Source organism: Dermacentor albipictus, chromosome 9, assembly GCF_038994185.2.
Source record: "Dermacentor albipictus isolate Rhodes 1998 colony chromosome 9, USDA_Dalb.pri_finalv2, whole genome shotgun sequence".
Lineage (NCBI taxonomy): Eukaryota > Metazoa > Arthropoda > Arachnida > Ixodida > Ixodidae > Dermacentor > Dermacentor albipictus.
Genome location: NC_091829.1, coordinates 49,867,565 through 49,893,518, shown reverse-complemented (window position 1 = coordinate 49,893,518; position 25,954 = coordinate 49,867,565). Strand labels below are relative to the sequence as shown.

At 45.2% G+C, this 25,954-nt stretch overlaps 2 protein-coding genes across 2 annotated transcripts in view; one reads left to right on the top strand and one right to left on the bottom strand.

The window, feature by feature from the left end:
- LOC135911936 (neprilysin-1-like) overlaps positions 1-25,954 on the bottom strand; it is a 78,269-nt gene that overhangs the window by 46,639 nt on the left and 5,676 nt on the right. Inside the window, exons 2-5 of the mRNA XM_065444286.1 lie at positions 13,993-14,109; positions 11,558-11,596; positions 11,243-11,284; positions 567-728 (exon numbers count right to left, since the gene is read on the bottom strand). Coding sequence (XP_065300358.1) covers positions 567-728; positions 11,243-11,284; positions 11,558-11,596; positions 13,993-14,068 — 319 coding nt within the window. The 5' untranslated portion in view covers positions 14,069-14,109. The remainder of the gene's footprint in view (positions 1-566; positions 729-11,242; positions 11,285-11,557; positions 11,597-13,992; positions 14,110-25,954) is intronic.
- Positions 20,367-25,954, top strand: part of LOC135911907 (facilitated trehalose transporter Tret1-like) — a 126,333-nt gene continuing 120,745 nt past the window's right edge. The window contains exon 1 of the mRNA XM_065444259.2: positions 20,367-20,463. The gene's annotated coding sequence lies outside the window, so the exon portion shown is untranslated. The remainder of the gene's footprint in view (positions 20,464-25,954) is intronic.

Sequence of the window (25,954 nt, the reverse complement as noted above, 5' to 3'; positions counted from 1 at the left end):
CATACACAGAAGACTAATCTAACGGACGAAATAATACATGTTCGGGGAAATACGTTTTTCCTCTGGATTGCGTACTTTATTTTTCCGTGAAGGTATATCAACTTTTTTATTTAGTAACACAACTCTGGTGTCTATATTTTCTTTTTACATCAGGTCCTTTGTTTTTAAACACAACCCTAACATCAAACATTTCTTGTCGCAAGTTCTTACACTGCCCTGTTGTTTGTGACAATCAGTTTTCTCCGTTTCATAATGGAGTGATGTGTTTTCGACGCTGTATCCTCTCATAAAATATGCGTTTTACTGCAACGAAACTTACGCCGGGAAAAAAGAATAGAAAAGAAGGAAAGGACCACGAGAAGACGGCGCTGTGTCGTCCTTGCTTTTCGTTTAACTTGCGTCAACACGCGAGTTCTGTGTGCACAAAGATGTGTCAGGCAGATCAAAATTAGTGCAATATCAACAGTTGATCTCAATTGGAGCTTTAACAGTTTCTTGGAATTGCGATAGCAAGGCTACAGACTGGTGCCTTTACTGCCGTTATGCGACGTGTCAGACAGGCTCACCTCTTAAAGTTCTCAGCAGCACGTCGTTGAGCGCGTTGAAACTACCGTACGACGACTTGGTTTTTGGTATCTTGGTCTTCTTCAACCACCCACCACAGGCGTATGAGTAAAAGTCCTCGCACGGGTCGACTGCGGTATCCAGAGACTCCATAATCATCTTTGCTGAAAGTCAAAGGTGGCGCACAATATTAGATTGTATTTTCTCCCACGCCTGTGGCGCATCACGGCTGCCGGAAAGCTGTTTCTGCCAACTTCAAAAAAATTATTGACACCGAACACCTGCCGTGTTGGCGTGGCGGGTTCGGCGTGGCGCAGCACGGGTAGGAGGTCGCGGGTTTGATTAAGGACCACGGTGGCTGCACCAGGTTACAAGCCAAAAAACTGGTCGAATACGAAAACAGGAGCAGACGCAACATTATTCTCGTTTTTGGTGTCGAAGAAAGTGCCTCTGAAACAGGCAGTGATTTGAAAAAAGTAGTCATGGAAGAGGTATTTCAGGACAAGTTCGGCATCGAGGTAAAGACGATAGGAAGAATACATCGCCTAGGCAGGATTAAAGACGGAAAAAGGAGGCCGGTTGTCATGAGATTCTATGACTCTAAGGAAAAAAAGCACGTGATGAAAAACTGCTACAAACTGAAGGGATCCTCCTACTCAGTGAGCAATGACTATGCACCAGAAATGGTGGAAATTAGAAAGAAGTTATGGGAAAGTGCTGCTTCGGAAAGAGCTAATGGGTTGAAGGTTTCACTGATCCATCAAAAACTGGAAATAAAAGGCAAATGGTACATTTGGGACCAAGCACGAGGACAGCCTCGGGAGATAGCGCAAAGCAGGGACAAAGCTGCCCGAAAATTGCACTGCTTCTTTGCAACTACTGCTTCGGAGGGCGTTTCTATTCTAATTCTAAGCAGCACGCATAGCTACGTCTTCTTTTGTTGAATGCACGGAGTATTGCAAATAAGATCACAGAACTTGAATCCATATTACTCTCTCATAATTCACACGTAGTTATTATTACAGAGACGTGGTTGAATAGTTTAGTTCCCAATGACTGTGTTGTTCCTCCAGGGTATAATATATTCCGATGGGATAGGGGCTGAAGAGGTGGGGGCGTAGCTGTAGCTGTAAAATCATCAGTTAGGGCAGAATGAATAGACTGTAGTCTTTCAGAAGCAGTGTGGTGCAAAATCTTATTAAATGGCGTTGCGTTCGTAGTGGGAGGCATATACAGGGCCCCTGCTACCACGCCTGAGTTCCTGGACGAATTAAACGCTTTTTGTGCACTCAGTTGAATAATAATACAAGGCTAATAATGACTGGAGATTTTAATTTACCCCACATAAACTGGAAAACTCTCTCGCCCGGACATACGGAAGTTTCGAGTGCTGAAAAACTACTGGAAATTATGATTTATCATAATTTACGGCAAATTGTTGAAGAAAATACACGAGAAACTTTATATTCTATGTCATTGTTAGACCTTGTGTTCCTATCTTGCAAAATAGCTGCTAATAGTGTGTCAGTTGAACCAGGAATATCGGACCACAAAATGTTATCTGTCGATATACCAATTGATATACCCACTCGCCGGCGGTTACCTGCTTTTAAACTTATAAACGACTACGACCGGGCAGACGATACAACAGTAGTAGATAACTTAAGTCTATCATTTAGTGAATTTGAACTTGCGTCATCTAGTGAATCTGTAGAAGAATTGTGGCAACGTTTCAAGGGAATCGTCAAGCATTGCGTAGATAAATTTATTCCTACCCGCATGGAAAAAACAAAGCAGCATAGCCCATGGATAACTCGGGAAATAATACACTTAAAACGCAGAATAAAACGATTACGCAAAAATAAACGAAACCCAGCCCAGGTGTCCAATTTGCGTGCTCAACTAAAATTAGCGTTACGGGAATCTAAGGAAAAGTACTTTAACATAATGCTTCCTGGGTTCCTGAGATCTGCGCCACAAAAGTTTTGGATGCACTTAAGGGATAAAAAAGAAGAGCTACACCAGATAAAAAGCGGATCTCAAGTGATCACGGAAAAGACGCAAATAGCAGACTGCTTCAACGTATTCTTCCAGTCAGTATTTACGAAGACGAGAACAGAGCAAGGAAACAATGAGTGCAGTGAATTGGGCGCCTGCGCAATGCGCCCACTAGAAATCACTAAGGCTGGCATATTCAGCAATTGCTTACGCTTGATGCCAAGAAAGCAAGCGGGCCAGACGGGATCCCAAGTGAATTTTTACGGCGGTATGCGGAATGGGTGTCATTTTACTTAACCATAATCTTTAGAAAATCCGTGGAAACCAGTTCACTACCTCAAGATTGGCGTAGCGGTGTTGTGATTCCGGTTAGCAACTATCGTCCCATATCGCTTACTTCTGTGACTTGTAAGCTTATAGAGCATGCAGTAGCAAAGCATATCATTCTCTTCCATGAAGCCGACGACGACGAAGTGTTTTTGACACAGAGCTGTTCTTCCTTGCTCCAGTTTATTTCTGTGAAATTCTAAGTTCATCCGCTGGTCCTCGCTCCCTGCTCGGTTGTGATGGAAGTGGACGACCCCGCACGTCTGCCGGCGACGGCGACGTCAGCGGCGGCCGCCTCCAGGAAGCGAAACGGTCAGCAGAGCGACAGCGACAGTGAGGACACCCATGTCTACTCTCTCAGCAGTGAGGACACTTCCGATGACGACTTCCAGCTGGTGCAGAGCCGCAGAGCGAAGAGAAGAAACACCAGGACGTCCTCATCGTCAAGCACGCAAACAGTGAGACAGACACAGAGGCCGGACGCCAATACCATCATCTTTGTGCCCCTGCTTCCCAACGTCAACATGAAGCTACTCAACAGGCAATCTGTGTCGATGTCACTGGAAGCCCTGGTGCCAAATGAAATATCGGACATCCGAGTCAACACTCGGAAAAATCTACTGGCGGTTGATGTCCAACATGCGGCTGCTCTGAGCACTCTACGCAGCGTAACGGACATCGATGGCATTCAGGTGCGCTCTTACATCCCTCTGGGATCTGACGTAGTCAGTGGCGTTATCTACGACGTAGACGTCGCCATCCTTAATAACGACTTGCCGATTCTTATCAAGCCAGCCAATGATGAGGTCATTGTTGATGTTAAGCGGCTAGGCAGTTCACGCTGCGTGAAGATTGCATTCAAGGGTAAATATATACCCTCGCATGTTAAGGTGGGACACTTCAGACACGCAGTGCGGCCTTTCATTGCGAAACCTCTTCAGTGCCGCAAATGCATGAGACTGGGACACGTGAGCAGCGTCTGCGAAAATCAGGCAGCATGCCCCCGTTGCGCCGAGCCCCACGCTGCAGATAAATGTGGCGCGACTGTGATGAAGTGTTCAAACTGCGGAGGGTCACACGAAGCTTCCTCGAGGAAATGCCCGCTTATTAGGAAGGAAATGGCTATCTTGAAAGAGATGGCGAGAGATCACTCATCTCATCGCGAAGCCGCCGAAAAAGTCAGGAAGCGACGTTCCCGTCGCCGGCGCCCCTCAAGGAAGGCTGTTGTCTCTGCGACGCGCATGCCACTTCCTACAACACCTCCTCCTCCTCTGCCGCCCGGGCCAGACACTGTCGCAAGGACCGCGAAGAACAAGGCAACTGAGACGACCACACCTGCAGACTCTTGGCCGGCTCTACCGAAACGACAGCATCCACCGACAGAATCACAGCAAAATTTTGCTGGACAAACCCCGAAGTCTACTGTCCGTGATTTGTGCGACCAAGACAAGCAGGTGGCTGATATGCTGCAATCGCTAATTAATACAATGCGCATCATACTGAACAAGCTGCAAACCCCAGCAGCTCGAAGTGCTCTGCAAATACTGGATGCACTAAATCCAGTGCTTGCTAGCATCGTTTAAGCATCATGGCTCGACCAACAGTCCCCTTCCGCACTGAAGTTAAAGGTGCGTCGATCTTTCAGTGGAATGCTAGGGGTCTAAGGACCCGCATAGCAGACTTTCGCCAATTCATTTTTACACATCGCTTTCCCATACTGGTCATTTGCGAGCCAAATACGTCAACACCACTCAGACTGTCCGGTTACGAATCTTTCGTCTCGTCCACATGCGGCGCGAGCACGAAAGTAATCATCTACATCCGCACGGACTTTACATATGTCGCTAACGCGGTAGAGCCTCATGACGACAACCAATATGTCTGCCTGAATATCCAAAAGAAAGATGTGTCATTCACACTAATTGGAGCCTATATATCCCCAGCGGGTCACTTTGACGGCGAACGACTCAAGAAAATATTACTGATGAACAATGGCCCCTGGGTTATCACAGGTGACTTCAACGCGCATCACCAGCTATGGGGAAGCACTAAAATTGATTCCAGAGGCAGGAGTCTCGCCTCCTTTGCTGCCGACCATGATTTGTGCTGTGTGAATGACGGCAGCCCTACGTTTTTGCGAGGCACCACCTATAGTAGCTGCTTGGACTTAACTTTGGTGTCACGGCGCTTTGCCTCGAGCGTCGACTGGTTCACGGACATTGAAACACATGGAAGTGACCATATTCCAACCTACATAAAGATTAGAAGAGTTGAGCAACGCTCCTCTACTGTCTTGCGTACAGTTGATTGGACAAAGTTTAAGAAGGTGATGGATGACGCATGTCGAGAAGGCCTTTCACACACCATCGAAGATGCCATCGCAGAGACATTGAAAACATCCATCTGCTCGCTCACAAGGTCAGCAAGGCGCACAGACTCAGATATGGAACTGGAGAGGCTTCGTGCGGAACGCCGACGGGCGGAGAGGAGGTATCGGCGCACGAAGTCCGTCTTGGATCTGAGGGCTTCACGACGCATACAGAAGAAAGTACAACGTCGTATAGATAAACTGGATGACAAGCGATGGAAAACTTTCTGTCAGTCGCTTGATCCCAGAAAATCGCTCTCGCACGTATGGAGAACTGTTAGGGGACTTCGCTCATCTCCGCATCAAAGGAAGCCCTTTGCTGCTCTGGCCCTATACCAACTCCGCTCGGAACTTCAAGTGGCTGAAGAGTTCTGTGCACGGATTGCTGGGTCCACGGCCACCATTACTGACGCAGCATTGAATGACATCCCTGAAGCACGTGTACCAGAAATGAACGTGCTCTTTTCACTCGAAGAGCTCGATGCTGCGTTGGCGACCTGCAGACGTTCGTCGTCACCAGGACCTGATGGCATCACGTATGCTGCCCTATGCCACCTTGGACATGACGCACGTGATGAGCTGCTCAGCTACTACAATGAGTCTTGGCAGAATGGCGCCGTTCCTAGACAATGGAAATCGAGCCGCTTGATCCCCATACTGAAACCTGGAAAGTCTCCGCTTGAGCTCTCATCATACCGTCCGATAGCGCTTTCGAGCTGCGTCGGTAAACTGATGGAAAGAATGATTCTTGCTCGCTTGGAATGGTACCTAGAGCGATTCAGCATCTATCCGGACGCCATGACGGGCTTTCGTCGAGGTCGCTCGTCCATCGACAACGTCATTGACCTCGTAACCTGGGTCCAAAATCAAAAAAGCCTCAAGCGCCTATCAGTGGCACTTTTTCTAGATATTAAAGGAGCATACGACAACGTCGCCCATGAGGCCATCCTGAACTCGCTTGAGGCTGTTGGAGTTGGTGGCCGGATGTATCAATGGATTCGGGACTATTTAACTGAGAGGTGTTTTTTCTTACAAACTGAAGACGGCCCAACTTCGGAACATTACATCAGGCATGGTGTGCCGCAGGGTGGAGTGTTGAGCCCCATTCTGTTCAACCTCGTCTTGGTAGGACTAGCGGAGTACCTACCACGGTCAGTTCACGTCTCAATATACGCCGACGACATTTGCATCTGGGCTTCTGCGGTGACACGACCTCAGGTACGAGCCAGGCTCCAGCGGGCGGCAACCATGACGGCATCTTATCTACGAGAACAAGGCCTCAGCCTGTCTACTGAAAAGTGCGCATTGGTTGGCTTTACGCGCAAACAAATGTCATCATATCCTGTTTCAATTAATGGTCAAGCGGTATCCTATTCTAAGACACATCGCTTTCTGGGTGTAATCATTGACCGCAACCTCTCGTGGAGCCCTCACTGCGTCTATCTAAAGAAGAAATTGGTTGCCATTGCTCAGGTCTTTAAGTTTCTCTGCGGCAAAAACTGGGGTACACCAGTCCGTTCTATGATGCAGCTCTACAGGGTACTGTTTCTCGGACTCCTACGTTACAGTCTACCAGTGTTGTCAAATGCATGCAAGACGAACTTTCGCGCCTTGGAGAGCATACAAGGTCAAGCCCTACGCACGTGTTTAGGGCTGCCTCGGTGCACGTCAACAGCAGCAACAATTGCCATCGCTGGGGACCATATGATCCAGACACACGTAGTTGTCGACTCTCTCAGAGCGCACATTCGCCATCTGTCAAGAATCCCGGACCATCATTTGACCTCCCTACCAGCCGAAAGACCTCAAGCGACCTTTTCACGAGTGATTAGCGCTCATCAAGAGTGCATACCGTCATCTTTTACACCGGCGGCAAAGCCTTCATCTCCCCTGTGGTGCCTACGACAGCCTCAAGTGAATTTTGATATTCCTGGAATTACAAAAAAGTCCAATCATCCATCGCCGGCTCTGAAGCAACTTACGCTCCTATTACTACACCAGACGTATCATGACCGCATACATATATATACCGATGGTTCGACCTCACGTGCCAGCTCAACTGCCGCATTCGTCGTTCCAGCCAAGAAGGTTACAGTTCAATTCAAATTGTCGCACATGACTACATCGACATCAGCAGAGCTTGCAGCTCTCCATGCCGCTATGATGTACGTCACCGAAGAGCCCACAGAGAAATGGGTCGTATTTTGTGACTCCAAGGCAGCCCTTCACAGCATCAAGTCTGCATTACGTCACAGAGTATACGAGCAGATGATATCTGACATCAGGGAAGTACACCACCATGCTCTGGAAAGAGGGCACACCATTACATTTCAATGGATTCCTGCTCACTGTGGCATTGTCGGCAACAACCTAGCAGACAAGGCTGCCCGGTCTGCCCACGAAGATACCCAGACGCGTTCCATACCTTTGGCGAGGTCTGACGCTGCCAGGGAACTTCGCCTACATGCACGCAAAAAGTCGCAAGAACTCTGGAGTTCAGGTGCCTTCAACTGCCGATTATATAAACTGGACCCCATGCTACAGCTACAAGTGCCATCTAGCCTTTCCCGCGGTGAAGCAACCTTGCTGTGCCGCTTGTGGCTGGGAGTAGCATTCACTAACTCATATTCCTTTCGTTTGGGAATGGCCGAGAGCCCGATGTGCGATTACTGTGGGTGCGAAGAGACCATCGAGCACCTATTGTGTACTTGCCCCCACTACGATGTACAACGCCTCTCTCTGCAGGAAACTTTACACCGACTAGACTTACGACCTTTCACCGAGTCAAAGATACTCGGACCATGGCCACACCCATCACTGGCACGAAAAGCAAATCGTGCATTACTGCAATACTTGAGGTACACCGGTTTAAGAGACCGTTTATAGTGTCCCTGTGCATAGTGTCCCTCCCACACGTACTCTGTGCTTACTCTCTCCCTTTCTTCTTCTTTCTATTCCCCTTTCCCCCACCCCCAGTGTAGGGTAGCAAACCGGATACTCTTCTGGTTGACCTCCCTACCTTTCCTGTCCTTGCTTTCTCTCTCTCTCTCCATGAAGCCAATAACTTTTTCTTTTCCTCACAACATGGATTTCGAAGCGGATTATCCACTATATCGCAACTCATTGAGGCGGTTCATGATTTTTATCTAGTTTTGTATGCCTGCGAACAAATTGACGTCATCTGCATAGATTTCGCAAAAGCCTTTGATAAGGTACCGCATGGTAAATTGCTTTGTAAAATCCAGAACGCAGGTATTGAAATCTCCAGACATTGTGAACTGGATTGCAGCCTATTTGAGTGGTCGCGTACAATCCGTCCGGATTGAAAACATCATTTCTAATCCACTAGACGTATTGTCTGGGGTTCCACAAGGGTCGGTATTGGGGCCGCTATTGTTCTTGATTTACATCAATGATATTTCCAGTGTTCCGGAATCACCTGTTAAAATGAAACTTTTTGCCGACGATTGTTTGCTTTATACGACTGTGGCAGATTAAACCGACCAAAGGAAAATTAATCGGTGCCTCCAAGGTTTACATGAGTGCTGCATAAAATGGGGAATGGAAATAAATTATTCGAAATCGACGTTTGCTCATATAACAAGAAAGAAAACTGTGCCTTCCTTTGACTATAAAATTGGTGATAACTCTTTGTTGAATGTACGTAGCTTTAGGTACTTAGGGGTGATCATTAATCATGACTTATGCTGGCGCCTCCAAGTGGAGGAGGTCTGCTCTAGGGCTTACAGGAAACTGTTCTTCTTGAGCAAAAAGTTGCAGCATGCCCCAACACATTTGACGCTCATTGCGTACAAAACATTTGTTCGCCCGGTTTTGAAGTACGCCTCCCCAGTTTGGAGCCTTCACCAACTCTACTTGCGATATAAACTCGAAAAAAATTCAGAGAACCGCGGTGCGTTTTGTTTGTTCGCGTTATCGGAGAGCCGATTCTGTAACACACATGTTGAAATGTTGTGACTTGGAGCTGCTAGAAACACGACGGGAAAAACAACGAATGAAATTATTTTTCCAGATAACCAGAAATCAAATAAGAATAAACAAAGGAACATATGTTCGCCCCCCTTTAAAACACAGTGCACGTTTAAACCACAGTGGTAGTGTACAGCCTTATAATACATGCCTTGATGGTTTTGAATACTCGTTCTTTCCTTCGTCTATTAGTATATGGAACGGCCTTCCGGACTGCACTGTAACAGCACAAAATGTTAATGAATTTTGTAGTCTATTAGAATTGTATTACAGGCAACGGGATAATTGAGACTTGATCATGCACACTCTTATTCTGTGTGTATTTGTTCATCCTGCCTGTAATTTGTGTTTGACAATGATGTATAACGTTTTATTGTCAATGTTGAAATTTAAATTGTTATTTCTTTCCTCTCCTGTAATGGCCCTCAAGTGAGGGCTACAGTATTCCTAAATAAATAAATAAATAAATAAATTTATATAAAGGGAGGGGGATGCGAAAACACTCATGTACCATGCATTGGGATCAGGTTAAGATTCCAGGTGGTCAAGTGAAACCGACGTTCACCCCCACTGCGGCATGCCTCCAAAAGGATCTTGATTGTGTGCACGCAAAAACCTCCGAATTTTATTTATTGACTGAAAAGCTGGATGTTTTCGTGAAGTGCCGTCTAAGTGGCATCTCCTTCCTCGGTAACATTCTAAAGAACGTTATTCGTGTTCCGTACACATCTTCAGACACTTCTGCTTGGACCTGTGCTGTGAGTTAGAATGTTATATGTGATGTAGTATCCTTCCAAAGGGGTCGTTAAAGTATCATAACGAAGTGAAGTGATGTGTCTTGGTAATCATAGTTGAATACTTGCCGGATGGATGTTTGCTGTCTCTATCGGTAATGCGTCATGTAGTGGCCTCAGTTCTTTCATTGTTTATTGCAAGATTTAATATCGGCTATAGTTCTTAATTTCTGGAGGTTCTTTCTCCCTGTGGTGGCATGAAATATTTCCTGCGCTCATATCTGTCGTTTCTGAAGCGAGCTCTCGAGCGTCATTCACAGTTTTCATGCTTGACAAAACTCGGTACGAAATTGAACATTCCCTAGTTTTAATATTGCAGCTCTACGATTTCCAGGACTCTGAATATGCAAAAGATATGGTGAAAGTATAACTTCGATGGACAGAATTATTTGGCATCTGAGAGGTATATGATAATGCAAAGCGCAGCACAGTCGTAGGCTCTCTAGCGCACACAAAGACATCTTCATTCGCTTACGAAGATCCCTGTGGTTTCTTTTTTGCGTCGGAAGCACAAGTGTCACATTACACGCGTCATAAATATAGATTTCTTCTTTATTATGCCACTTCCACAAGCTTATAGCGCATCAGACAAATTTTATTTTGTCTGCAACTTTATGAGGATTCAATTTATGCCATTACACTTGAGTCAGACATTTAGCTATGTTTCTTACGTATCTGAATCCACTGGTTGGCACTAACATTTCACATAGCGCCGGATGTGTGATACGTGCGGGTGTCCAAGGACCACACTTCATTGAACACCTTTCTTTAAAAAACCTGACCAGGTTATCACGCAGGTTCTTTCAAACACCTAGCTTTCTAGTTCTTTCAGGAAAACAGCAAATCGGCTGTTAGTTTACCATTCGAGAATACGCAAGTTGGTTGGACTATTTGTTCATCTTGTTTCTTTGTTTATTTTCGTTTTATTTGTTACACCTGTCACATATGTTACACATGTTACTCCTTCGATGTAAGGGCCAAAGAATAAAATCATAAATTTACGTACATAGGAGCACACAAAGCCTCAGGAAAGTAACAATAAATTACGATATTCATTCTCATAAAAAGAACCAGACAGAAGTTTTTTAGACGGTCGGTATGTAACCTACAAAGAAATAAATCCCCTTTGAAGGATATATTACCACATTTAGAAGGTTGTAACCGTGGAATTCGTGCACAGTAAAAGGAATGCATGTCTTACCGCGTTCCCGGCAAACTTGGGTACGACAGACCTTATAGCGTCCTGAAAAGAAATGGGGCTCTTTTACAAGGTTTGCAGAATCAAAATGCTGCTTTATCTTTATTGTGCTATAGTATCTGCAAATTCGTGTGACCGTCTACATCAATAAGCATGATTCCCTGAACTACATTACTTCAATTTATAAATCAGAGTTTCAGTTGTGTCCATATCTCAATTGTTATATGTCAGAAGATTAAATCCTAAACAATCACAAGTCAGGCTAGTCAATCGAAAGCTAGGCAGAAGCTATTTGAGACCACTTTCGGTTTAACTTACCCTTTCCCCCAGCCAAAATATACGGGTTCTGCACCAGGCCTAGAAAAAAGAACGTAAAACAAAACAACTCAATCATGTCAAAATAACAGCCCAATCCACGGCTAATATCTTCCTCGTGCACCTGAAAATAACGTCATTTCTCAAGATAATACGCAACTAAATTCAACTTACCATTCGTAGGAAGTGTCTGTTTTTTTCAATGTTTTGCAAGTAGTCCTACTGCAATCGTTGCACTTCACTCGTCTGAGACACCGACGCTATTTATTTCTACAGGCGTGACTAGCACGCACTTGTTAGGCGTCGTTAGTAAAACTTCAGCATTGCGCAAGTTTTCTTACTAAGTGAAATGACCAAGCTCACACCCTGCTGCTACAGTTGATGGCGCTAGCCGAAGTCGTTTGTTTCTTTGTGGTAAACAGAAGACTGATACCGTTTCGGCTGACTTGTTGCATACTAGCTTTTCATTGTGACTATACCCTAAGGAATGATCCGCATAAAGAGTATGGAAGTTTAACAATGGAGTACGATTGTGTTGCTTGAAAGACATTTCTTCTGCGCCCGTCATTCAATGTGTACAATGTTGTCGTAATCGACAGTGATATTGTGCGTTTTAATGTTTTCAGAAGCTATCCTCATGTCATTCATGTTAACAGAAGCATGCGGCCTAACAAGTTGTTCATAATCTATCTACTCGGCGTTTTCTGTATGCTCCGCTGTAATGATTGGCAATGTAGTAGTTCAAATTAGTATGCTCGCAAATAAAGCCATCAGAACTTTATGGAACACACAAACTTTGAAGCACACACGTCTACACCGACAGGACCCGTCCCTTCGACTTCGACCCCCATCGGGACTCTCTCGACACGAGACAGCGGTACAGTGCCGGCTGTGGCTTGGTGTCACTTACACAAGATCTTTTGCCTTTCGAGTCGGTATGGACGAGATCACGGCTAGCAGTCACTGCGGTGGCGAGGACACCGTAGAAAATTTACTTTGCCACTGTTGTCGATACAGCGCGCACCGGTTGTCACTAGCCACCGCGCTTGCACACCTCGACAACAGGCCCCTTTCAGAACAGTCAGTCTTGGAATGCCGACATGAACTGTCGTCGCGCCGAAAATCGGTCAAGGCTTTGTTGACCTTTTTACATGGCATTCGCCTATTCGAAAGACTATAATGATCCCATTCCGCCCCTCTTCATTTTTTTATGCTTTTATTTTTGTCACGCTCTTCTTTCCGTCTTCCCCTTTCCTTCACCCTAGTGCAGGGTAGCAAACCGGAGGTTTTAATTCTGGTTAACCTCTCTGCGTTTCTCTCATTTGCATCTCGCTGTCTCTCTCTCGATCATCAAACGCCGTGTGGCTATTGTGAAGAACATCAAGCATTCCTTTAGTGATTAACCTCACTCCATGCAAAGCAAATGCTAGCGTTATCTACAAAAGGTGCCGCTAAGGTGCTGGGTATCAATATAATGAAAATTTATACTCGCCTGAGTGCATAGCTGAGAACTCCACGTACTCAGAAACGCACATACCAGGCACACTTCATTCTGAACAGATTTGTCTTCACACTGCCTCTTGCACTCGCCAGAGAGATTTTCAATGACATATTTCTGCGAATCGAGAGAAACTACATCCATATCCTATTTGGTTATCTAGGGTGTGCCCATGCGCATCTGACACAGCATTGCTGATTTCCTTGGGTTTAACTTCCTGGTTTCTGCATTATGTTCTTATGTATCCCTGCAAAATAAGACACCTATATTCATTTTACACAATCTGGAAGGAACTTCAAATCAGAAACATCAAAAGTACTCTGCACATGAGTACACTAGTACAGTAGTAACCACCATATATCGGTGTAAAAATAAACCAGGGGCATGTGATGCTCCAATGTGCTGATGATCAGCTCAACACCCTCCTCACTGCACGTAAGACGACTTTACTTAACAAACTTTGACCTGCGATTTATGTGCGGTTACGTAACGAAAGGGTTATGTGCAGCTTGCAGATAAACTCATTGCATCATGGTCGCCGAAACCATGTCGTTCTGGAAAATCAATGACTTCATGCGCCTGATGCAATAGCACGGCTGCATGCGCTATGCGTTGACGGGGTTCTAAAGTTCATTAATATTTTATGGCTGCATCCAGTATATTGTGTGTGTGTGTGTGTGTGTGCGTGTGTGCGTGTGTGTGTGTGTGTGTGTGTGTGTGTGTGTGTGTGTGTGTGTGTGTGTGTGTGTGTGTGTGTGTGTGTGTGTGTGTTAGGGGCGTTGGATTTCGTGACTGGCCATAGTGTGCGACATAATTGTAGGAGACTGCGCTATGGTCTACACTTCAACCGCGCAATCACAAACATCATCGTAAACCTGCAGCGTTTCTAGCACGCATTCAACTGCATATAGAACAGCAAATCATGCAAAAAAAAAACTACCTTGACGCTCGTCCATTCCCCAGGAAGTCGGTAATGTAATCCATAATACCGCGCTGATTAGAATTGAAAGATTCATACTTTAGAGCTGGCTCCAATGTCTGTTGAGCGGCAAGGACACTGCAATGAAAATAAATATTTCAACGAGGGTTCAAAGAATGCGCGACATGATTTGCCTAACAGTGGAGTCGTCCACCTTTCTGACAGTACGTTTTGTGCTAGCCTTTGGGTATTGCATTTCTACTTCGATTCGGTGAAATATATAGGTAAAAGAAAAATTTTCATTTTTCCTGGTCTTCTCCCTTGTGATGGTGCTTTGGTTATAACCATGCGCCCGGTTTTGTCTTTGGGAATAAATCAAGATAAAAAAAAGATATGACTCTAGTGTAATCAACATGCATCAAAGAGTGATTTCATTCTAAAACGCAGTTATGGGGCTCAAGGTAATATTAAGGGTGCACATTTCAGATATATTTCCTTGTATTGAAGCAACTTGCGTCGTCATTTTGCTATCTTATGTTGATCAAGGTGTCTATATTCGGTCTTCTTCACGAGGGCTTAGCTTCACCATAACAATAATACTTTCAGGGGGACCTGCTAACGATACCAACATGAAATGACAAAATTTGCAATACGCACGTGAAAAAAAAAAACATTGCGTTGCAGAAAACAATTTGGTATGCGTTACGAATAGCAATAAGAATAATAAACTACGCTTCCGTGACTAATATAGCCATTTTTTTATTAGACCACATTGCCGGTAATCTTAGTCTTCATCTTTCTGCGACCTAGTTGTCTTGTTTAAATTAACGCTTCGTGAAGAAAAATTTTATGAGGGAACGAGTGGTGTCATAGAGAAACGTTTTTTTCATTTAAAAGGCCGGTTATTATCTTTTATATCGACATTTCTTTCTCCTGAAGCATTTACTAATTCATTATTCGAAACTTTAATTCGATGTTTGAAACCATACGTGCTTGTGCCTAAGTTTTCATTCAATCAGATATTATTGTAGCTTTAATTTCGAAGGTACCAGATGTTTGGAAGGAGCAACAAGAACTTACAATGCATATTTTAAACCATTGAAATACTTGTTTCTTTTTAGCGTCGAAGCTAACAATGAGCATTTATATAAGAAAGGTTCTATACGCTTCCTCTACCTTTCAATACCAAGCGTCTTTGACTCTTTTTTTTCTTACCGTGATGATGAAGTGTGCATGTGGGCTACACAGGCTGCGAGTTCCAAGAAAAAATGCAGAATTGGTGCAATTTGATTGTGTAGAATATTTGCTTTTTTTCTATTTTAGCTTAAGGGAGTGGTTAAGGAAAAGTAATGAGGCAACAAAAGTTGGAAGGTTAGCTCTGCAAGGGTAAAATTTTGTTATTGCTTGCATGGAGTTTAAAAAATATATCAGTTGACTGTGAATAACACGGGACATGAATCCGTTAAGAGAAATATTTTGTTACGGAAGTTCACATTCTTGGCATCGGTCATAATTGCGGGAATATTTACTCCACGCAACAATTGATGGATGCTATATTCGTTTTATTTCAATAGGTCAAATGTTTCAAGAGATACTAATTGATAGAGACATATTTTTCTTTATTTCGCTTCTCATTAAATTTTCAAGCCGCAATACAGGAAAGGTATGCATCGCTGATCAGTTGGCACAGAAAGTCAGTGTCACCAACAGTTGCTTTACAGTCAGTAAGGTATCCTTGTAATGGCTACATTTGCTTTATTGAGACCCATTGAGACTCTTACTTGAGAAAAGCTCCCATCAAAACAGAAATTTTGAGTGATCAGCACTGATTGAAGTAGAGAAGCATTAAGGCGGAGTCAACGTCAAAGTGTCAGAATCTGTATCCTGCCGCTGCTTATTGTATTATGTATATTTTACGATGGGCTGAATTGTGTTTTTCAGTACGTGCCGCCATTCTCATATTGTCATTGTAGCCTGTCTTTTTGTGGCCTGTTGCTGCGCGAGAAAGGCTATGCTTCAGTTCTACAGCGAGGCTGTATACAGCTAGCCGATTCTTCCGTCCGTCTGCCTGTCACCTGAAAGCCGAAAAACTCCTTTGGCGGAAACCTGTGCGCAAACGCGAGAAAAAAAGAAAGGCGCGTAATCGGCTACGCCAGCAGTGACGTCTGTGCTCTGCGTCACTGGCGAGCGCGCGCGCAGCAGTTTCTCTCTGGCTACGAAATGGGTGGGCCACGCGTCATACGTACTTCTGAGGAGTAGGGAGCTTTTCATCAGCAACGCCGCAAACAGAACCGGGAACCAGCTTGTCTGCGCAGTGCCGGTGCTGCAGCCCAGGCGCGAGAAAAAGCTCGTGCAGCCGAGCGCAAGCAGCAACTGCGTACCGAGGATCCGGCAGCCTACCAAGCCGTCGTTTAAGGAACCGTCGGGATTAGCCCATTGCCGCACGTTTCAGCTTGGCTGGTTAAGATCTGCATGGAGTGCTTCGGCGGTGGATTTTGTTTTGGACATGACCAATTTTGTTGTCGTGATATTGAATCAAATTTACTTGCATTTATTCCACCCGAAATAAACACAGGAAGAAAAAGCAGCAACAGATGGCGACTGAAATAAGCCACTTAACGGGGCGGCATTTCAGTCTATAAAAACACTTTTCAAACTCATAAGTCATTTTACAGACTGTTACAGGGAATCTACAGAGAATGTACAGAGAAACAAGCAAGCCATGTACCCACACGGCTGCTAACACTTGTTTTAGGTCAATTTCGTTTTGACTTTACTTTCTTTCTTTCTTTCTTTCTTTCTTTCTTTCTTTCTTTCTTTCTTTCTTTCTTTCTTTCTTTCTTTCTTTCTTTCTTTCTTTCTTTCTTTCTTTCTTTCTTTTTGTAGTTCATCGTGTCTCGTTCGCACGCATGCTTGCGCGAAGAAACACCGCTGGAGCTCTACGGAACACAGACAGAACGCGAGGAGGGATAAATATTGGCCATCGTACTTCTTGCGTAGCTTCCAAAACGTTGCACGTAGTGTACGAAGCGTTGTGTAGTTTCCAGTAAAATATGTTATACGTTGTCAATCACGGGGATTGGCAGGCATACATCTAACTTATTGCTTTTTTTGTGTGTGACGGAATAGCCATGGAGGTGCCAAACTAAGTGCCTTTTCACGAAAGCTCTCTCATCCCGCATGACACAACTGAAAAATATGTTCGCAGACAGCACTTGAACACATCGGCAGCTGTGCCGTGACTTTCACAACGCTTTGCCGAGCGCCAATTCTTCGCGTGAACAATGCATTTGCCTTGCAGGTTAACTTTAAGCCGTTGTGACATGTGGCCCAAGAGTGTTGCCTTACTGCTTAGCAACACCTGGGTTCTTCGTCGAATATCCGACTAGAATCTGTTATGAGCGCAGCAACAGAAAAATTACGGAAGTACATTTTTTGCGTGCTCGTGTAAGGCGAAAACCGTTTTGCATGTTTCAGCACAGCATTGTTTAAACAATGGAAACGCGTTCTCATATAGGTCAAGGACTTTTTGCTGCGAAATATAATAATTCGTGGCGTCTTTGGTATCTGAAATATTACGAAAACAAAATGCAGGTCTTAATAAAGGTTTACTGTACTGGTGCCTCAGATCGTGACGCGCATGCAATGCGGGCCAACGAAATGTCGGTCTCAGGTTGAATTGTGCCATTTGGGCTATTTACTGTGGTTCCGGAAGTTTTGCACTTTGCGTTTTAGTATTCTGCCCGTTCGAATACAGCTGACATGGTCGTGAACTAAATCCGCGTGTTCTTCGTTAACAGCAGAACGCCAGCCTGATTCACCAAAGCGTTCATCTCACACAGCTTTTACAACGGGTGTTTAAAGTATAATTACAATTTTTTACCCCCTCCCCAAAACAAGCAAGCCAATGTGATATTTATATTGTAGGTCTTATTGTCGCGATATCTAATAGTGAGCTACGATAATGAAATGACTACGCAGAGGCGTTGGGAGCCTGCCGGTTCCTGACTAGCTGTGAAACTGATGCAGTGGCAATACTTTTTTAAAGTTACGTTGCACAAACACGGACCGAGAAAGTGTGTTTCCGAACAGCAGCCGCATAGTGTGACTCCAGCTCATTGTATCATACATTTGCTTGAGTTGCAAATTCAACCAATCTTTTTATCCAGTCATTGTAAGCTCGTCAGCTTACTGGCTCGTATTTGGTCTTACCTTTAAGAATTCGTTTTTACGTAGAAGCTTACCTTTATGATGCAAAATCACGCGTCTCGGCCTGTTGCAAAAAAATTGTCCTGCGTAACGCATCCCTTAAAGGCTAGCTTATTTCTCAACGTAGAGGAAGGCAATTGAGACTACGCCATATTAAACGTGTTTTGCTTTGCCCACCCCTTCATAGGCCTCGAGTTCATCTTTGTAAAAGAAGCCATTTTCACCACGACAGCCAACATACGCATTGCTTATAGATCGACAACCTAAGTTCGCCCCCCCCCCCCCTTCTCTTCTTTTACATCCCTGCTTGTAATACTAGTTAGTCGGCAGACACATGTAAACCTAAATTTGATCGAAGTGGAATCACCTTCCCCGCTCTTTTGTCACAATCGAAGGTGCCGGGTCATTCAAAGTGTGCATGATTGGTTGATTATACTTTCATGGTTGTTTGTAGGACCTATTATATTATCATTGTAATCCTATGTTGTGTCGCCAATTACGATTGTTATGTTCTACTGTACAGTTGCGTTCTTGTTTCTTTTTCTAACCTGTGCAGCCGCGATCCTCTGTAAATCCTATGGGTCATGAGTGTGTTGCAACTTGCCCGAGTCCATACCCGTCTTTTGTGCTATGCATGTGATGATGTGAGATGTATGCTTTAATAATGAGCTTCGATGCTGCCGTACTGAGTCTTTCTTCATTTGCCAAATTCTATACTCAATTTCTTTGTATTGTTAGGATTATACTTTACTTATATACTATATTGGACACACCGAGGTAGCTCTTAGGGGCAACAAGGAAATGAAAAGAGCTAAGTGCCTCAACTATGTGCCAGAAGGACATGGTACGTATAGCATAAAAATTCTAATCGTACATTCGTCTGGTCAGCTTCCGAACGCTCTAAAGCGCTCTGGCAGCGTGTTTCATACTCGACTGGCTGAGGTTGGGCGCTCTGAACACATTCTACTGGCTCTTTGAGAGCACCACCTTCTGGATCGGACCACTCCGAAGGACCTCAACTTCGACTTGTGAGCGCGAGCGAGATCAGGTCAAGGTACGCGACTGCGGCAACCTGTGGTATTGGCACGACGTCTGTGCGCCTAGTTTGATCACACAATTCGCGTGCAACTAAAAGTTCTGCCGTGCTTCCGCTTCCGATTTTGCTCCCCCAATCGGCTCTGCATTTGGCCTCAGACACGCCTTCTTTGGCTCCGATCTCGAGCAAGCTTGACGTCATTGCGATCCAAGTTGCAGCGCGATAGAAGCTGGTCAAGTACCAAGTATTTTCCCTTTCAAGCTTCGTCCCTAGTCTGACCTGCCCCCCGCTTGTGTTATCGACACAATCGGCCAGTTATGAGCGGGGATTGAAAACAAGAGGAAAATTCTCGAGTGAAATGACTCACTACATTTCAGCGGCCATGATGGTATGGTATGGTATGGTAAAACTTTATTAATTAAAGTCCTGCAGATCGTGAGTCTTCACGAAGCGGGCCGCTCCCACGTGGGAACCGGAAGGCCGAGCCTCTCGGCCGCATCGTGGGCCTGCTGGACAGCCCAGAGTTGGTCAGCCAGAAGAGGGCTGCGGAGAACCGCCTCCCATCTGGCCATGATTTCCCATACTAATTTTTCTACTAGCATGGTGGAATGCACTGCCATAGAAAGCTTCAGTGTGTTAGTGTGCTCCTAATATAAAACTCAGCTTTCAAGAAGGGGCGGTAAAAAACTATATTCTGAGGCTTTTCGTGCCAAAAGCGCGATCTGATTATCAGGCACGCCGTAGTAAGGAACTTGCGAATAAATTTTAGTACCGCAGGTTCGGGAACGTGCACCTATGCATACAAGCAAACAAGCGCTTTCTTTTCATTTCGCTGCCATTTAAAAGCGTCCGCCACGGCGGGAATCATACCCGCGACCTTGCGAGTTTAGCAACTCAGCTTCATAGCAACTGCGCTACCACAGCAGGCAAAAAAAATATAACGGTCTTAGTAGAATTGACCAAGTGTGCACAATGGCAGCAAACATTGGAAACAGAGCGAACACGGCAGAGACAATGAATCAATGCGCGGCAAAGCAGAGCTTAACCCTCATTTTCTTAGTAGTTTATGTCCGCCATGTAGCGCAGCGATTTTCAACGTGGCTGCAGCGGTGGGCACATTGTGATTTCTAAAGATGGCTCGCGCTTCGGTAGCTGGGCCCTCGCGTAAGCGCTGTCGGTCGCGCATTGCCGTTGCTTGCTGAAATTGTGCTTTTGATGACACTACAGGGTGTGCTGTCCGCGATCACGTAAGCGTTCATTGTAATATATATATTTGCCCAGGTTTCGTTCATTTCACGTGCGCATTTGATAATTAGAAACGCCGACGTACTTTCCTCGGATTTGTCTTTCTTTGTTTATTTATTTAGGATGACGCGGATCGTTTACGTGACAAAGGCAGCTGTAAGAAACTGTATTGTTCATTATATACACGTGGTCAACTTTCTGAGGGAATGTAGGAGAACGCTGTAGGCATAGCGTCTACAGAAGCTTCAATGCGCAAAGTACTTTGGCAATGCTCTTGGTTTCTAGGAGCAAATAATGAGGGTAGCTTCCATGTGCGATCGTATCGCATTTGTCCAATTGCGGATGAAGAAATGTAAACAAGTAACATTTAACCTTCAGTAGTGTATTTTGTCTGTTTCCTTTTTGCAAATAAACTGCTACTGTTTTCTATTCCCAAAACCTAAACTTACGCATATGATAATGTTTATATCGCTCCTACTTGCCCGCATTTACCTCCGTAGCTCTCACTTCAATTCTCTAGGAAGCCACCCATGAGTAAATCTATGCTACATTTACCAAAATATAACGCATATGTTGAAATGTGTGTTAAGCGAAGCTCTCACGATGCGTTTAATCCATTTGTCTACAACTAAATGCGATCAGTACAGTTGTCTATGTTGTAATTGTTTCCAACGTGTGATCACTGCAATGTTTATCTACCCTTAGACCATCTATGACGAGATGCAAAGAGCTGGTAATACGAACGTGCATGGTGAGACGTCAACGTACCTATGTCATGATGTCGAGGGACGAATGGTGACGAAGGCTGCATGCAAAAGAGAAGAACGCCTGAACTGCGGTAAAAGGCTCGCCCCCTTATATTCCTCCACATTTTGCCTAATGGCAACTGCGACGCACGTTCCGAATCAATTCAAAGAGCTACTCCATTTGTCACGAAGGACTGTGGCCTAATTATTATCCTATCGGGCTGTTTGGCGTGGAGGCAGATGTCCGATGGAGGCAAAGGTCGGCAGAGGCCCAAACTGCTTTCGCGAAGCCGTAGTGGCCATATTCATGCATGCCTGGCATTTTCGCATAAAAATGTTAAATGAAACTAACCCCGGTATCCTTAAAAGATCCTCCACTTGAAGCTTTACCTTCTGCCCGGCGATTTGAGCACACCGCCGGCCTTCGTCCGAAGAAAGTGCTACGCTTTTCAAGAAACACAAAGTATCCAATGGCGCCCTGTGACCATTTATGTCGACAGGAGGTGCAGGCATCAACACTCTCGAATTGGTCGAGCAGCTGGTGGTGGATGGACGTGTTTTTCCAGGGCATTGTGGCGGAAACAGAAACACGTTTATGTGCATACTTTGAACTTGCTTGTGTTTTTAGATTTGCTGGTTTTGTTAGCCTCGAAATAGTAAGTCGGAAGTGGGAAGGCAGTCAATTTACTTTCTCTTATGTGCGCCTGTGTATCGTGTACATTAGATTTTATAGTACACTCGATCGGAGCGTCCCTTCGTGCCACTTGTGACCGTGTGGGACGTTAGGTCTTTTTAGTCTTTAAGTAGCAGGTTCGAATTGGCACAGCCATTAGCTGTTAATGTTTTTAATGTTTGTGTACTTGTATCGGAAATATTGATTTTGTAGGACAGTCACAGATTGGCCGCGTGTTTGAACACATCGGTTGTGCGTCATGACGTATGTCAGTACGACATTTATTGCGTTTAAAACATTGTAGATAAATAATTTTGGGCATTCTAATGATTTAGGTTGTGTGCGTATCGGATTTGATTGTAAGTACTTGCTTTGAAAGGTTTGGCGTTAGCATTAGAGAAGGCTAAGTGCAACATATAGCAAAGAAGACGGTAAAGCATGCAGTGGGTGCGGGATCCCTCGATATAGACGAGGCGAAGGATAAGGGTGTAGAGGAAATCGAGTCGACCGGCAGATATAGTGATGCTGATGCTAGACTAAAGAAAATGGAGGATGTTCAGCAGGAACTGGAAACGGGTTGGAGAGCTCAAAATTGAGCTCAATATGGAGCGTAATGCATGGAATGCGGTAGAAGAAAGACTTCAACCAGCCGAGGAAAAACTGAACAGAACGGCCACCTCGAACGAAAATGGCATTGAAGTTGGAACGTCGTCTGCCAGTGTGACATTATTGGAAGTGCCGACAGAGCGCGGGGAATGCGTGGAACGTGCGGTTTGGCCAGCTGGAAGCAGGTTTACTTACCTTGAAAGTACCACAAAGAGAAAGCGGGAATGAAGGGGTCAATGCATGCCCCGTGTCGAATCCAAATCACGCGGAAAATGTTGACAAAGGAAAGCAGGAAGAGGCCTCGTTAGTAGGAGAGAGTGAAAAGGTGATCATCGCTGGTGATTCAAGTCTGACTTGGTGCTTAGATGCGATTGTGAAGATGGTGAAAGACGACAAAGGAGCTGCGTCAGGGACGTTTCCAGAGCAGACATTGGGATTTGTCATGTAGTGAGCTAGTGGGGAGCTGAAGTTGAATGCACAGGCGCGAAACCTTGCAGTAGTAGCGGGTGGCCCAAATGACCTGCTAAAGAGGAAAAAGATAGGTCTAGCCGAGCGTTTGGCGAAGTGTATGGACGACTTGCGCGATATGTCCCTCCCGGTGCATCTTGTGTTATGCCCAGTGCCAGGGGTTCCAGTGCGTGACACTAACATAGAAGGAGCGGCTGCGGCTGCTGATTAGGCGATATGGAGAGCAAAAAGGGATGGTAGTTTTAAACAAGATGCAATCCACTTCAAGCTCATGCTTGGACGAGTAGTGGACAGGCCGATTGCTGGTTGCGCGTTTGCTTTTTTTGTAGAGAGGGGGGGGGGGAGGGGCACGGGCCCTCAGGAGGCCAGTAGTAGTAATGTAACCAAGTAGTAATGAAGAAGGTCCCTCAGGGTAACCTCAGACAAGCATCACGGTCAATCGGTCAATACCTGAAATCGAGGAAAAAAGAAAGATGGCTGGGCATGCAGGGAGAGAAAGAAATGGAAGAGAGGAAAGGGAGAGAGGTTAACCAGATGCACGTCCGATTTGCTAGCCTGCACTGAGGGAAGGGATATAGGGACGAAAAGAGAGAGAGGAGATGAGGGAGCAAAGTTTCACGCACGTTTGAAGGTTCGTACCGACTCTGCACATGGTTGCCAAGACTTGTCGACTGGAGGGATTTCGACCACGCTTGGCCATGGATCATGGCCATCGGCGAGCGCGGCCATGATCCAAAGATCTTCATTTCCGGAAGTGGTCTAGAGTCCCACTGGAATTCAACGCCGTCCGGAAAGCTTCATGCTGGACGTCGTACTGGACATGGAGGCATAGAATTTGGGCAGTCGTTTCTGTAGTTCCACGAGAGTCGCACACGGGCGTATCCTCCATTCCAATGCGGAATGAGTAGGCCCTCCTAAATGCCACCCCAAGCCAGAGGTGGCACAATACTGTCGCCTCAGAGCGAAGAACATTTGATGGCACTTGTAGCTTTAAGAATGTATCAAGCCTACGAAAATGACACTTCGGGGCGTTACGAGAAGACCATGCATCTGTGTGTCATAACTTCAGCCGCGATATCAAGCTTTCTTACAGTGTCGGTGCGGGATAAGGGGATTGGAAGTGGTCGGGCTTCCAAATAGAAATACTGGGCGGCTTCATCGGCGAGGTCATTACCCGCAATGCCGGTATGCCCACTGGAATATAATTTAATGTTCTTTAGCAATAGCTTGATCGTGCTCTTTTCTTGTTCCATGTGTCGGCTACTCATGAGTCCTATGATATAGGGCAAAATGCAGACTCTGAACTGGGGCCTTAGAGTCGCAAAAGATGCCCCATTTCAGAGGTATCTCTTGCAGGAGGTATTTGACAGCAGCACGCAGGGCAGCAAGCTCTACCGCCAATGATGTGGTCATGTTTTACACTTCGAATTTAATGGCGGCTTTCGTAGCCGGAGGGACAACAGCACCTGAATAGCTGGTAGAAGAGACCGAACCATCGTATAGATGTGTATTGAGTCCCTGTATTTACGGTATGGTAATGCTTTATTCTAGTCCTTTGGAACGTGCATCAGCACGTAGCTGGGCGCACCCACGTCGGTACAGAAAGGCAGATGGCATGTCTCATTGATTAATAGCAGCGTCATCTGTTTCAGAGGTATTTTTGGGTAATTGGCCTTCTTCTTTACACCCGGAATACTTAGGCGCACCCAAGGCTGTTGGAGACACAAGGGCATTGAAGGTGTTGCTGCTGGTGTGCATCCTAGCGGAACACAATCTGTATGGGTGATGGTAACTTTAAAAAACGTTGCACGAGGTGTCTGTGATGGCTATAATGCCAAGTGATGATCGGAGACGCGGGAAAGATGTCGGATATGCGTCGTGAGGCAATCCACAGCAACGTATGTTTCGATGGCTGATTTTTGGCGAGCACGATTGTTGCAGCTGTTGACGCACAACGAAGGAGTCCTAAAGACGTGTGCACTGCTTCGCTCTGTAAGCTATGCAGTTAGCGAATATTTTACATGCACGTACTGGACCAGACTGGAAGGCTGTAGTGTAGATATCCTAGGAATAGAGCTCCGTACGACTGGGGAATGGACCGTACAGATGTGCCCCATGTTTTCCCGCACGTGAATCTCAGTACTTGGGTAATCGACAACATTTTCTTTTTATATTTATAACCGCAATACTTTATTAGTGAGGAAGCCTGGAACAATACAACATATCCTTGACGGAGGTGGAAACAAACTGGAAAGGGGACTAGGCAATGAATTACATCGGAAAAGTAACAGCCGAAGCATTTCAAGACAATGGCGAGGTGGTTTATGAGGAACAAAAGAGCAAGAACGTGAACAAGACGGTAAGGAGGTGGTGCTGAGAAACATGAACTTGAAGAAAGCTGCAGAGAAAATTTCCACACGCATGGCCGCATGGTTACACGAGGTTCCCGTTAGGCTGAATAATGAACTTGCACCAAAATGTAGAGAAGCTCTGTTGAAAGCTGTAAAAAAACGCTTACAAGTTATGCGAATCCTACACAGCTGGCGACAAAGTAAAAGTAATTTTTGATGGTAAGGGGAAAAAATAGAATAAACTGATATGGACCGTTGACCATTACATTGGTAATATACAGATTAGCCATGCAGGCGAATAAATTAAAACTGCAAGCATGGGCAGAATATACTGGCATATTGGAAGAACTTCAGAATGGCTTCAGAATCGGTAGGCGCCTGGATAACTTTTTGTCCTTACTCCGTGTTTTGAAGTATCCAGAGAAGAAAAGACACCGCTATACGTGGCTTTTTTTAAACACTATCGGAGGGTATGACACCGCAAACTGCAACATATTGTTCGATATTCTGCAAAGGGAAAGCATAGGCAACGACTGTATACAGCTTCTGAGAGATATATAACTAAAAAATACAGCTTGCGTTGAATGGAAAGGGATGAGGAGCGAGGAGCAAGTCGATATGAACAAGGGACATAACAGGGGTGCCTTCT